At 59.2% G+C, this 14,042-nt stretch overlaps 2 protein-coding genes across 2 annotated transcripts; both read left to right on the forward strand.

The window, feature by feature from the left end:
* The first annotated feature begins 82 nt into the window (after positions 1-82).
* On the forward strand, positions 83-13,858 carry LOC147186643 (uncharacterized). The gene is made up of 8 exons (XM_086101482.1): positions 83-659; positions 1,926-1,995; positions 3,373-3,453; positions 3,865-3,995; positions 4,450-4,564; positions 10,060-11,854; positions 11,926-12,014; positions 12,118-13,858. Exons 2-8 carry the CDS (start codon positions 1,951-1,953, stop codon positions 12,199-12,201), a joined length of 2,340 nt encoding a protein of 779 aa, XP_085957608.1. The 5' UTR covers positions 83-659; positions 1,926-1,950; the 3' UTR covers positions 12,202-13,858.
* Positions 4,605-7,158, forward strand: LOC147186644 (uncharacterized). Its single transcript, XM_086101493.1, has 2 exons — positions 4,605-5,070; positions 6,305-7,158. The coding sequence occupies exon 2, from the start codon at positions 6,316-6,318 to the stop codon at positions 7,156-7,158; it is 843 nt and encodes a 280-aa protein (XP_085957619.1). The 5' UTR covers positions 4,605-5,070; positions 6,305-6,315.
* Positions 13,859-14,042: the final 184 nt, after the last annotated feature.

The raw sequence follows: 14,042 nt of genomic DNA on the forward strand, positions 1-14,042 counted from the left end.
ACGGGACGCGTCGTTTGCCCTCGACGGCGCTAAAATGCCCTCGCGCCCTTGGGCGGCATTCCCGCGCACTGCCCAAATGCAGAAAAACCACGCCCGTTGCCGTTTTGACACGGAGAAATGTTCAGATGTGCGCATGCTAGTCGGCAGCCATTTGATTGCTGGAAACGGTCAAAGGCGCAGGACGCCGGATGTTTTCCAATTGTTCCGGCGACGAAGGTAGATCGCACCGTCGCAAACGACATCTCGACTTTGGAGCCGCTTCCTCCTCCGTTCGAATTGGAGTGGGCGTTGTTGCTATGGTAACAGAAGCCCGTCCACGTCCGGCTGGAAAATAGGACGCCGCTTGTAAAACGGCAGGCGCAACGCATCGACTTCCCGCTCTATTTTGGATCGGCAAGCAAAAGGCGCAATCGGAAGATTCGGGTCTGGATAGCCTTTGGCTTGGCTTCGGGCAGCCCATTTGCGGAATATCCGCTATTGCGAGGGAGAGGGAGAGAGAGGGAGGCAGAGGGAGGGAGCCGAGGAAGGGAGGGCGTCGGGCTTGCCTCGCTTCTCCGCCTGCTCCTCTCAGCCGACACAATCCCCGACGACTGCCTCGATGTTGGAAACGCTCCGAGTGACTTCTTGAAAAGGCGGCCCGAGGACGCGCAAGCCACAGGGTGAGTGGACCTCCGAGTAAGTCGGCGCTCGTGAAACGCCGCATTTGAGTCCCCGCGGCCCCCGCCGACGGATTCGGGCCCGAGGTGGTCCGAGGCCGTCGTCGGCGCAAGTCCCGGTCGGCGGCATCTCGGCGGGGTTCCGACGCCCCGACCGCTTTGACTTATCGGACGTATCGGACGTCCCGGTTTCTTTTGGCGTGGGCGCCTTCCAACGCGGCCTCCCGTCAACGCGAAGGCGCCGCCACCGGCAAGCGTCTCTTTTTTTGAACGGCGTGACCCCGCGTGCCTTCGCTATCCCGCTTCGCCGCATCGACTCCTCTTCTGTTCAAAGGACGAGCCTCCGCCGCCGCGAGATGTAACCGATACGCTTCGTGGGTCAAGCGAGGGCAACGGAGCGATGACGTCGGCACGCTCCTCCTTTTGGCCAAAGAATTCAGCGGGACGTCGGAATGCCCGACCTCGGTCCGCGTCGTTCCCGCGGCCGCAAAGGAGAAAGTTGCGTCCGCTCGGCGTCGGTCGGGGATGCGTCGCGACGTTACCGGAAGGCCCGGGAAAAATCCACCCCTTCGGGCTCCTTTCCCGCCTGCTCTTTTCGAGCGCGGGCGCGAGGCCGTCTCGGGGAAAAACGTGTCGCCGGAGACCTGCGCCGTCGTGCTCAACGTGTGAGCGGTTAATCCACGGCAGATCAGATTAAGGAAGGCGCGGCAGAGATTACCGACCAGGAGGACCTCCGTCGAGCGGCGAGGCGGGCAGACGGACGGCCGGCTGTCGGGGCCACGTCACCTCCCGAAGATCGCCGACGGGTCGGCCGCCGTTAAAAATACCAAAGCTCCGCTCCGACTTTCTTCAGCAGATGCCAAAAGGAGAAGCGCGTCGCATTCATCGGCGGGTCCGACTCTTGTCGGGCGGACCTCTTCCGGTCTGATTTCCTCGCCCGCTGTCGTCAGCCGCTCGGCTGACATTCTCTCCCGTCGCCGCCCGCGGGGCTTTCGTATTTTTAGCCTGTCGGATCAAACTGCGGCGGTGCCAACAGGTGGACGGGCAAACGGCTGCGTGACCTTGACCGGCAACAACAACTGCGCTTTGTTTTCGTTCTTCGTGGGCTTTCCACATGGCGTCCGTCTCCACAGGCGGATGATGTTTGCGACCAAAAGATCGATCAATTCCAAGAAAACAACGCCACGAAGGCGCCTCGGGTCCGAGGAGCCGGCCAAAATGACGGCCGAGCGGTTCGAAGAACACACGGCCTCTGAAATTGTCTTCCAGATAAGTCGCCGTCGCCGAAGCCGTCATGGAGGAAAAAGAGCTGCTGAAGGAACGTCTCCAGGCCATCACGGTAAGCGCCTCCTCGGGACGGGACGCCCTTCCCTTTAGCGAGCCGCTCCCTTGCAAAAGGTAGGATTCGCTCCCCGCCCGTTTTGCAGGGAAGAGAAAAGTTTAAGGCCAGTCGCGCGCGGGAGCGTCGTCGTGCGGCTCCGCGCCGGGTCGAGGGCCGCTCGGAGCCTCCTCCGTCCCGAATCGTACCATATGGCCGTTGGCCGCCAAACGTGCGTCCCATCGCAACTGCTCGTTGCCGAGCGGAAAGAAAGATTCTGGACCGGCGCGGCCAAACGGCCGGGTCGTCCTCGGCGTCTGCTCGTCTTTGTTTCCCAATGGATCGTCGAGTCAAACGCCACGTTGACCAAAACGAACCCCAAATAAAAGAAAGCGCCGGGAGACGACATCGGCTGTGACCGCCGATGCCGTCTTTGACGCGGCCAATGTCGGCCAGGTCTATAAATACCGGGAGGCCGAATGAAAGAGATCTCCTTTCGCCGGCGCGTCGTGCCGCGGGAGAGAATTCCAGGCCGCCGGCGGGCCTTCTTTTGGCAGAGACTTTTGAGGCAAAAATCCCCAAGCGGGCGGGGGTCGAGTTTTTTACGGGGATGCTTGCGGGCCATCCGTTTCCGGCTTGAAGGCCTGAGCGGAACGCGGCGGGCGTCGACACCTTTCACTTATGGACTGTTTTCAGCGTTTTTTGGCCACGACATTCGTCAAAGGAGAAGTATCTGTGCTTGGTGGTTGCGCCTTCTCGGCAGCACGCCTGTAACACAGATTTTGAATTGGGAGGAATGTCGGCGCCATTGACTGTCGGTGCCGGACAGACCTGGGGCGCTTGTGTTTTTTGCGCCTGTAATGGGCAGCATTTTTCACAACCCCGTTTTGTTCAGTGGAGATGACGGCGCTGTTGGACAGTCGGCGTTGGTGCGGCTGGATGGATGGCTGCTGAAGTTGAGGATGAGGAAAGAGGAGCGTCGGCGCAGAGCGCCGATGCGTATTTGGAACCGAGAGTCGCCGCTTGGAATTGAAATGGATTTCCATGGGACAGGAGAAGTGAACCGATCTCTTTTTTCGTCAATGGATGCTACAGCTTCTTGTTGACTTTGAAACTTAGCTTGTAGCCGACGTGTGCACATTTTGAGCATGACGTCTCTGATCCACTGGTTAAAGGACACTTTGATTCTGTCCTCTTTCATCTCAAACTGCTTCAAACAACAAAGCGTGTGACGGAAAAGTGGTTAGGACTGCACGACTGTCCGTGTTTTATGTTATATGTTGTGTTTATTATTTTACTTTATGTTAACTGTTTTGTTAAGCGCTTTGTTACAGCTGCCGCTGTTGTGAAAGCGCTATATAAATCAGCATGTATTCTATTGTATTGTTTCCTCCGCAGGACAAGAGGAGAATCCAGGAATACATTGCCGAGAAAAGAAGACGGGTCGAGGAAGAGAAACTCCAGCTCCAATACATCAAGGTCTTTTTTTTTTTTTTCATAACGGGGAGAAGTCAACATCCGCGCTCGTTACCGATGATGCGGGAATCTTGAGCATGAAATGCGCCGGCCTCCCGATCGCAGGAAGAAAATAACAAAGAGCGACGGTTCCTCACATTTGAACGTTCACGTCCGTCGGCTCGGTCGAAGATGGGACGAGCCGGCCGGTCTCGGGTCGGTAGAGACCATCGCGTGCTTCAAACGCCCCCGCGTTTTGCAACCGACCCACCGATATGTTGATGAGGTTCGTCGTCGGCGCGCGTTTTCAATTGACTTTTGGAAGCGCGCCTGCGGTTTGTCAAGGTGCGCCGCCCCGAGACGGCCGGCGAACGCACGGGAGCGACGTTTGCCGCGGGCGTCCTAACCTTTGCCCGCCTTTCCTTTCGTTGACAGAAGAAGGCTTTGAGGGATCAGTGGCTGACGGACGGATTGAGTCGGCAATCGGAGGAGGAGCGGGAGGCCGCGAGGCTTCGGGCTCAGGACGAACGGCAACGGAGCGACGCGCTGCAGGGCAACGTTGACAGGTATTGCCGCCGCTCCGCCCCAAACGTCACTGCGTTGTTGCCGGGGGGGTGGGGGGTCAGGAGGAGGTCGGTCTGTCAGTTCAGCTCAATCGGAGGCACTCACTGACTTCGTATCGCGTCCCGCCGTTCCGCGCCGCATCGACCGTCGATGGAAGAAATGATCCGAGCGGCCCTCTCCGCTTTTGTGGCTTCCAAAGCCCCGGGCGCCGAGGGTTACGTTTTGCCGCTCGCGATCCCCAACCGCTCGCCGACGAGCCCTCCGAGGAGTCGAGAAGAAGAACGGCGGCCGACACCCTGAGACTGCGTGAGCGGAGGTGTGAAAAACTCTCTCTTCCGCTCCAAGGCGTGCGCCAAAATGGCGACTTTGGGAAGGGGCAGAAAGGAGAAAGTGGAATGGACGGACGAAACTTTTCTTGCGGCATGTCACTGAAAGCCTTGCCGTTTGATTGTTTAGGATGGAAAAGGAGATCGAGGCCTTAGAAGCGGAGGAGCTCAACATCTCGGCCAATGAGGAATTGGTTCTGAAGCGATTAAAAGAAGTGGAGAGGACAGCGGAGGACATCATCAAGGTAGGCTGAAAGAGCACAAAAACACAAAGAAAAGAGTCCTCCTTATTTGGACGGCCATCTTTTCAATGGCTTGCTTTCTGACCTGACGACTCGGGCCTGGTTTGCACTTGATGCTCGGCTCATTTCAAGGCTTTCACACACAGAGAGAGAGAGAGAGAGAGAGCTAGCTTGTTTTTCTCCCCCTTTTTTGTGTGACCGCGTGTCGACTTCGACTGACCCGGCGCCGCATGTGGTTTTCTCCCGAATGCCTTGCGCTCGGCGACGAGGTCCATTTGACCGAGCGGGGTCGTCATTGACTTCCGAGGCGGCCGCGCGGTGAGCAAAGACCAATGCGGGCGCGACCGACTTTGGAGTTGCTGCGCGACCGCTTTTGAAGCGAGCGGCATCCGCCAGCTCGGTCTCGCTTCCGTGGCACGATTGGTTGTCCTGCGATGTTTGCCTGCTCACTTTTGACATTCCAGTCCTCTGTGTTCAACCGTAGGGGCTCGGCGCCGACTCCCACGCAGGTAAATACGCCACCGCCGCCGAGAGTGCGTTTGTGTGTTGCATCGGGCTTGATTGGAGCGAAAAGCACCGCGGCGCATTGCATCTCAGGGGTTGTGGGTGGTGGCGCCGGGGGGCCCCGCCCCGCCCCGCCCCGCCCGGCCCGGCCCCGCCCCGCCCCGCCCCGCCCGGCCCCGCCCCGCCCCGCCCGGCCCGGCCCGGCCCGGCCCGGCCCGGCCCGGCCCGTTTTCCATCTCTCCCCGCCGCAAAAGCAAACGCTCACGCGGCTTCGGCGCACCCGACTCGAACCCGGTGCGCCGCGGCAGCGAGAGCCGGAGAACGGGCGGGACGGCGGCCCGCCGGGAAGGCCGCTCGGAATCCCCGGGACGTCGAACCTCACGCGCTCGAGTCATTTGTCATTTGCGAAATGGCCAACGGCACGATTGAAGTCTTGCCCGCGTGAGTGGAGTGACTGACCAGCTAAGGCAGAGGTGTCAAATTCAGGTCCCGGAGGGCCGCCGCCCTGCATGTTTTCCAAGTCTCCCTGTTGCAACGCACCTGATTCAAATGATCAGATCATCTGCGCAAGGCTGACATTGAACCTGTTCATTTGAATCAGGTGCGTTGCAACAGGGAGACGTGGAAAACATGCAGGGCGGCGGCCCCCCGGGACCCGACTTGGACACCTATGAGCTAACGCTTGCATTTGGTGACATTTGGTGAATTTGGGTTTGTTTGTCCGCCTGCTTGGAGCTGATGCATCGCACTTGCAACGGGTGAAAACGCCGACGATCGTCACCATTGCGTCGGACGCGGCAAAAGCGAGCCGTCGCCGAACCTCGGAGGAACGTTTTGGGGATCTCCCAAAGCCGAGAAAAGTGCACATTTGCAAAGCCCATCCCGATTGGCTCAGTGAGCGCCCTGGGGTCTCCGAACAAGGTTGCCCATCGAAAGCGACCGCCTTGGTTCCTTCAGGGTGTTTTCTGTGCTAGTGAATTCATTCCCCGTGTTGGTTTCAACTATTTTTTTTTTGTTGGGGGGGGGGGGGTCACTTGATTCTGCAACCTACTCGGTTGGCCTCCGCCACACCTTTTGACAAATGACCCTTGAGAGCTTTTTGCAGTCGGGTCCAACCGAGGAGCGGCGATAAAGACTTGGCAGCCGCGTTGAGCGCGGCCCAAATAGCGGCCGACGGGGGCGCCTCCGTTTCGGGGGCCGAGACGACCGGTCTGAGACCTCGATGTTTTTGCTTTTCAGCAACATTTGCGATGGAGGCGAGTGCGCAACGTGAGCAAAGAACAGGAATATGTCAAGCGGGCCCCGCGGCGGCCGTTAGCCCCGAGAGCAGGCGGGAGAGAGCTTCCGGGCCGTCCGAGGACGGACGCGAGCGCCCGCGCGCTTGGAATCCCGAGGCGGCCACGCGGTCTCCGGGCGAAACGACGCCCGAGCGAGCCGACGAGCTCGGACGACGGGCCGCGGACGAGCCGGTAGCCGGCGATCCGCTCTATCACCGACCCGTCTACTCGGCCGCTTACTTTGGAACCGGCGGGCTCCCGGGACCCCCCGCGGCGAACGACGCTCGCCGGCGAAGCCCTTCGCGACTTCGTAGGTCAACCGCCCGCCCTCCTCAAGAACGGGCGCGAGGAAACGGCCGAGAAGAAGCGACGCCTAACGACGCAAAACACGTCAACGGTCCGGCGCGGGGAGCCTTCGCCGCCGTCAAAGTCAGGTCGGAAGCGAGGCCGACGCCTTTGCGCGCGGTCCACTCCTCGACGGATGTTTTCCGCAACCCGACGGCCGTCACCATGATTTTTATGGGCTATGAAAATGCCCCCGAGGAGGAAGAGGCGGACTGCCGCGCCGAGCTGGTGACGGTAGGGTGCAGCGACGACGACGACGATGACGATGACGACAAAGTTGGTGACGTTGAAAGCAAAAACAGCGGGGAGCTCCTCTCGTACCACCCCGAAGGCTACAGGAGCAAAGTGTTCCGACCCCAAGCGGCGAAGAGTCGCAAAGCGATGAGTGACGACACCAAGATGACCTGGAATCATTTAGCTCTGCGCAAGCCGACGTTCATCCACAAGTCGGCGAGCCGAGGGCCAGTCTAAGTTGCCGTTTCTGTCTTTTCGTAGCAACCGCGACTCGAGCCGGTGCAGTGAACCCTCGTTTTGCTGTGTGTGGGTGTGTGTGTGGGGACTCGCTTGCATAAACTGAAGCTCTGTCAAACATCTTGTGGATTAGCGATCTGTGACTGTTATCTTCATTGACTGTGATGGTTGCCATCACATTCATCGATACCTGCGCTGCACTCTTGTGTATGTCAAGGCACAGTGTTGTTGCATTCTGCTCATTAAAAACACACACACACAAAAAAAAGCCCCCCCCCCCACAATCAAGCTTGTAAAGGCAAATATTGGTCATGATGGGCTGTCCGCATCCCGAAGCAAGTGGAGCAGAAGGAAGGCGACACGTTGACAAAAGAGACGAGAGCCTTTTTGGAGAGGCGGAAAGGAGGCGAGCTCTCGCGCGCGCCAGCCGTTGCAAAATGGAATTCCCCCCCCCTCCTCGACGGGAGCCCGAGGATTGGTGGCCCATTTGACTGGCCGCCCAATCGGGGAGCGCGCAAGCCGAGCAGAACGGTGAGCGCGAGCGAGCGAGCGAGCCTCCTCTCGGAGAGGAGACGCGGCAGCCCGCCCGGGCTCGACACTCGCTCTCAGGTACGTCCGCCTCATCGCGAGCTTTTGCTTTTCAGCTCGCCTTTATCCACCGATTGCCTTTTTTTTCATGATGATGATGCTGACCACACGAGAGAGTCACGCTCGCTGTTGGGAAAGGAGGAGATTCTGCTCTCGCTCCCACGTGACTCAAGTGGCTCCTGACGGACGAGGCAGAGTTGCCGCATCTTGGCGTTTCTACTCCGGTCACGTTTGGCCGAGTCGGCGCGCGTCGTGTCGGGTTACCTTCACCTGTCGTTTTTGACTTCGGAGCGCTCGTCGGTCCCCGGCTTTCCGCGTTCCGACCGACACGGTCGGGACAAACTGCGGACTTTTGATGCCCGGTGTTTTCTGTTTTCTCGCTTTTGTTTTTCTCTTGTCTTTTCCGCGGCGGCGCGGCTCACCGACGTCACGCGGGAGGACGATCGCTGTCAATCGCCGGCCAACTCTCCCTTTCGGTCTGTTTTTGGGGTTGTTGACTGTCATCCATCGGGTGCTTTTCGTCCTCTCCCAGTTTGGGGCCCGTCTTAGGCCGCGTCCCCGCCATCAACTCTCAAGTCCGCTGTCCTTTTGCGCTCCCCGAAGACGATTCGGTGCGCCGCGAGAACAAGCGGAGGGCACGGGGGGGGGTCACCATCTTTCTTTTGACCCCATTTGCTTTTGTTCCGTGTCATCTCATCTTTGTCCTTTTTTTCCGCGTGACGTCAACTCCTCGGTTCCACCGATCGGCTCCCTCCGGGTACTCGCGTCTCGTCCGGCCGGCAGTGCCTCGTCGTCTCGCGAATCGGTTCGTATGCCGTTCCGTCGGCGCTCGGCCGGGTTTGTCACGTTCGCTTTGAATCTTGATGTTTGATTCCTTGCCCCCCCCCCCCCCCCTGGCTGAGGTCTTTCCACCAAGCCCTTTTCTTTGTTTTGGGCAGAAGTACTTGCTTCCGACACAATCACCCGAAAACGAGCGAAACGACTGTTTTGAACCGACTGCGCCGCACTCGTGGCACGACGAGTTTTGTTTTTCAAAAAATGATTTGCTGCGGTGTTTTGACACCAATCTCTGAGGTAGGGGGTGGGGGGCAATACAAGGGACGGCAGTCCCGCAAATGACACAAAGGACAATTTTCACACGAGGACATCACACACATGGGCAATCTTGCCAAATTGCCCAAGTGACAATTTGATCAAAGTTTGTTGCCCTGAACTTTTTCACCGGCATTCTCTTTGAACCGAAAAAACTAGGACGTCCAACCCGAATCCGGATGTGAACTAAATGTCCCCGTCTGCGATGAGCGACTCGAAGCAGGTCTGCCGTTTGCGGGCCGCAAGTGTTCTTCCGACTCGATTGTTTGTTGCCATCGGCAGCTTCGGCTCATCCCGCTTTCCTCTTCATGGCCCCGAAAAACACTCGCGAGTGTTTGGTTTGTCCGTTTGGTTTGCGGGTTTTGTCCGCCAGCAAAGCGCCGCGCGGCTCTCGACTGCTTCGGAAGGCGCCGATTGCCATGGCAGCCTCGGTCCACTGAGGAGTTGCCGAGTGGGTGGCGGATGACGAGTGCGCCGAGTGTCGCTGTCGCCGCTGCTGGTTGCCATGGCGACTCAGTCTGTTCCACGCTCGCGTGTCCTTGCAGGTTGGCTTCATGCGTGCGCGCGCCCAAATGCGGCACGCGTCAGCCGACGACGTTTCCTCCGTCAGAGGGACTGACCGCCGTGATGAAAATGGCGCAGCGGGAGGAGGGCGCGCGGCCCTCTCTCCCGCTCGTCTTCTTGCAAACGAAGCCAGATGCTCTCAAATTGATGGCGTGAATTTGCCTTTCAAATTCGTCCAAGTCCCCCCCCCCCTGAGTGTTCAAACTCCCATTGGGGGGAAGCAAAAAATCTGGTCAAGCGTCACACGGAAGCCATTTGTACTTGGAAGCCCCAAAAGGTGTCGCTGACGTCAACGCGTTGCCGCCTCGGGGTCGCCGAAAGGCCGTGAAAACACGGCAGCAACGGGGCCCCCCCCCCCCCCATTGCACACCCCCGCAGGTGCGCCCGTATGCACAAACAAACGCCTCCGTCCTTCCACCGATGCGTCACGAGCATCTCACCGCTCGGCACCAAGCCTCCCGACACAAATTCATGAAGCAAACAAATGCAAAACACTGCCGCTGATTTGCCTTCACGCTCCAAATGCAGTTCTTTGAGAAACGGCTTCAAACAAAAAGCCACTTGGTGTCTCTTGGTGTCTGCATTTGGGGGCACAAATGAAGACGTGGGTCGGCGCAAGGCCAAAACTCCACGTCTTGTCTTTCCTCATTTGTTCAGAAAGCCGCTTCCGAGGCCGAAGAATCCGACGGGCAGGAGCTAAAGCCGGGTTTCGACGCTTCCGAGAATCCCGACTCTGACAGCGTCGCTATGGAAACCGCCGAGCTACCGGAAGCGGAGACGGACGGCGGCGGGGAGGTCGTCGCCGCGGCCCGTTCCGACATCGATCGCAGGCCGAGAAGTCCGACGGCGGCGCCGGCGGATTCGGACGACGACGAATCGAGCGGCGGCCGCTTCCCAAGCGACCCGGCCTCGCCCGGCGGCGCCGTTTGCGACGACGGTGGCGTCGCCGTCCGGGAAGAGAGGGAAGCCGTCGCGTCGGAGGAAGGACACGAGGGGCTCCGACCAAACGAGTCCGTCGCTTCTTCCGTGTCCGACGCGCTCTCCGGTGCCGAAAGCGTTTGCGAAAGCGAGGCCCACCGCCGCACGGAGCGAGAGGGGGATCTGGAGCGCCGCGGCGCGCCACGGGGGGACGGGGACCCGCCGAGGCCCCTCCGACCCTCGGGGCCGGAGCCAGATGCGCAGCGGGAGCCATTGGCGGCTCTCCGACCGTTGCCCGATTGCGCCGACGCGGGCGATTCGGAGGAGGGCGAAGTCCCCGGGGAGCCCCCGGAGCCGCCGCTTCCCCGGGGAGTCGCGGGAGAGGAGGCTCTGTCGGACGTATCGAGCGAGTCCTGCCCCGACCCGGCCCCCGACGACGCGGACGAGTGCCTCCGAGTGGAAATCGCAGCCGCCTCCTCCGACAGTGAGACGGATGAAAAATGGAGGGCCGTCTTTTCCTCCTCCATCAATAAAGAAGACGACGACTCCTATCTGGACGCTCTCCACTTAAGCGCACGGGAGCTCTTTGTGCAGAAAGTCGAAGCGACGGACTCGGAAGAGCGAGGGGACGACGGCGAGGCGCGACCGAGCCCGCCGGAAGCGGAAGGGCGGCCGGAGGCCTCGTCCCCGGCGCCGACCGACATCCCCGAGGGGGAAGAGCGAGGCGGGAGAGCCCCAGTGCGGCCCCAGAGCGCCGGGGTCGTCGCGCGCCGGGCCCGGGATCCCGACAGGAGGCTCCCCAAAGACTTCTGCGTGATCCAAGAGACGGCGAGCGACAACGTCAGCACGGAGCACGTCGACTTCCGGTCGGCGCGCGAGCAGTGGCGGGCGATGGAAGAGCAAAGCAACAACAAGGCGCTGCTGCCCGCCGCCCGCCAGCCCGACCCCCGCGCCGGCCGCGCTCGCACGTACGCGCCGGTGCGAAATATGGAGAGAGGCGACGGGAGGGCCCGGGAGGCGGAGCCCCCCGCCCCGCAATTCAGCCCGTGCTCGGAAGACTCCGGCTTGGACGATTCCACTCCCAGGTCTCCCGACGACGAGGCGGAAACGCCACTCCGGAGGGAGGCGGGCCCGTCGGCCGGCGCCCCGCCCCCCGCCGCGCCCTCCTTGGTCATCACGCCCTCTCCCGGCAGGGAGCCGCCGAGAGAGGAGCCCGAGGCGATGGCGGCGGGTCCCGGCCAGCGGCGCCCCGAGGACCTCGCGGTGCCGGAGACCTCCGACGCGATTGTTCGCAGCGCTTCCGAGTTCTCGCTGGACAGAGCCTGCCAGCCCCAAGAGAAAATGTTCCCCAGCAACCCCTTCTTCAAGCTGCGTTCGCGAAGCAGCGTGTCTCTGGTGGACGAGGAGGTGCGAGCGGTGCGGCGACGAGAGGAAGAGCTGCGCGAGGAGAGGGCCCGTCTCTACGGCCGCGGCCTGCCCGCCGACAAAAGGATGCTGTCCAACAACTCGGCCGCCTTGTCGCTGGACCGCCCGGGTAAGCCCGCCGGCCCGTCTTGCGGACTGGTCCTCGACGCTTTCGGTGGCTTCTTTTGCTTTTTCTTCCAGCTTCATCGCCAATGAAGTGCAAGTCGTCGCCGTCGTCGCCCATGAAAACGGCCAAAATGGATCGCTCCGCTCTGTCCTGCGATCACAGAGTAAGGCCCGGCGAAGGCCTTTTGTTCGACCGCCGTGTTTTTTTCAAAGAAACGGTCAATGACGGCCTTTGAAGGGGGCGACGTAACCGTGGGTCTTTGTCAGTTTCCAGAGGGCTGCGTCGCGGGAAGACGCAAGAGCGCCATGGCTCTGCGCTGGGAGGCGGGCCGCTTCGCCAAAAACGACTGACGGGGCAAACGGCGAGACGTCCCAGTGGGAAGGATGCCCCGCTGCCGATTGTCCCGCTTGATTTTCCGGCATCCACTCAATGTTTCGGTCTTGATTGAAATGCGCGGCGCTGCAAATAAGCCACAATGGTCCAAAGGCCTCTCTGTCAACGCGCGCCTTCGAATGGCAGCAAAGCCGGATTCTTTTTCTTCTATTTCACCTAAATGAGGCTCCTCGGTTCACTTCGACGCGGTTCCGCTTCCGCTCGCGCGCGGCTCTCCTGTTGTGCATCCGCACTGGCGAATGAGGCGTTTGCGAGCGAGCGCACCTTAGCGGCGAGCCTTTTTGCATTTTTCTGGAGTCTACTTCTGCTCGGGTCCGACGAAGACGTTGTGAGGAATTGGAAGGAGGAAAATGCGCATCCTTGTGCGCTAAGCTGATGTGGCAGATCTTGGCCAAAAGGCGGCGCGCGAGAGGTGCCGTCGTCTCAACGCGCTGCGCAAAAGGGCGCGGCCGCGGCCGCTTCCGCGTCCGGTCCCCCGCCGAGGTAGGCCACCGTTTCCTTTTCACCGACTCGCAAAGTCTCGTCTCCACCCGATTTGACGACAGTATTTCGTTCGCGTCGAGGGGCCGTTCTGGCCGTTGGTGGGGGGCAGTTGTGTGCGCGGGACTCGATCGCGCAGGAAATGCAACATCGCAAGACCGGGCTCGGTAGTTTGTCCCTTGCTTTTTGTCTTTTCTTCCTTCCCCGAACTGCAGCGTTTTTGCTCTCGTGGCTTTTGTAGTCGTTCGCCTTGCCGAAAAGTGCGCGCATGTGTTTTGTGTTTGTAAGCCGCGGCGGCTGCCTTCAGTGTGAAAGCTATTTCTCGACATTTGGATGTTGCTCTCGCAGACGCTACTTGAGACGCTCATGTTGCATTGTGTCCTTTTTTTGCCACTTTACGATGAGCAAAAACATTATTCCAAACGCTTTGCTCAAATGTGCCATGAGTTTTGCTTCTTTATTTCTTTTTCTGATGTCAAAGAGTGACTCTACGATATGAGCTGTGTGTGTGTATATATTCCTATGAATGAATGCTCAAAGAAATTTTCAACTAGGCAGCTCTGCTTGCCTCACGGATTTGATCCCAACTGTTTATTTACCAACAGCGTAAATATTCAAAGTATAGACATTTTCCAACAGCATGAATGAGAAGCGCTGTTTCTTGGCCTCGTGTGGGCTTCCGGTGTTGTTTTTCCACGTCACGTTTGAACGCGCTCAGGTTTTGACCGGGCAATGCTTGCAAGTGCTCATGCTTGCCCGTGCCACTTCTGCAACAATAAAATATTGATTGGAAAATCAAGTGGCTTGTATTGTTGATCCCGAATCTGCTCAAATGGGGTTCTGTCATGATTCGGTTTAGGGACCAACAGGTGGCACTGTAGGGCTCCCCCCGGCAGCTGCACACCTGTTGGTCATTTGGTAATTAGTTGTATAAAAGGACTCCTGCCCGAACACTCGGTGTCGGGTCATTGTGGCTTCTTGCTACTGTCGTGTGTGTTGCTGTTTGCGCTTAGTTTCTGTCATGTTTAGTTCATTGTTATGTTTTAGCTTTAGTCATGGTTTTTGTTTGATACTTTGGACTTTGTGTGTTTGGGATTTAGTTTTCTTTGTTTTAAATACAATTCTTCAAATACACCCTGCTCCTCCCTCCTGCCTGCTTTTTGGGGTCCACCACCACCTCGCAACGTGACAGGTTCGTGTTTCAAGGTCTTCATTTGGTTCTTATTTAGGGTGACGTATTCTCCCCCTTCCTTTAGCTTTTCCTTGGGATTCCTTCACTGAGATGTTGATTTATTTTTAGCCGATGGGGAAATCGGAT

This window comes from Hippocampus guttulatus, chromosome 21 (assembly GCF_054856545.1).
Source record: "Hippocampus guttulatus isolate MCC_2025c chromosome 21, RoL_Hgut_1.0, whole genome shotgun sequence".
NCBI classification, from domain to species: domain Eukaryota; kingdom Metazoa; phylum Chordata; class Actinopteri; order Syngnathiformes; family Syngnathidae; genus Hippocampus; species Hippocampus guttulatus.

What these genes read in the sequence shown, in the direction of transcription:
- LOC147186643 (XM_086101482.1), top strand. Translation starts at nt 1,951, where the DNA reads ATGGAGGAAAAAGAGCTGCTGAAGGAACGTCTCCAGGCCATCACG. An exon ending in TCCAGCTCCAATACATCAAG is followed by an intron (nt 3,454 to 3,864) that starts GTCTTTTTTTTT and finishes TTTCGTTGACAG; the next exon opens with AAGAAGGCTTTGAGGGATCA. An exon ending in CTTGTCGCTGGACCGCCCGG is followed by an intron (nt 11,855 to 11,925) that starts GTAAGCCCGCCG and finishes TTTTTCTTCCAG; the next exon opens with CTTCATCGCCAATGAAGTGC.
- LOC147186644 (XM_086101493.1), top strand. Translation starts at nt 6,316, where the DNA reads ATGGAGGCGAGTGCGCAACGTGAGCAAAGAACAGGAATATGTCAAGCG.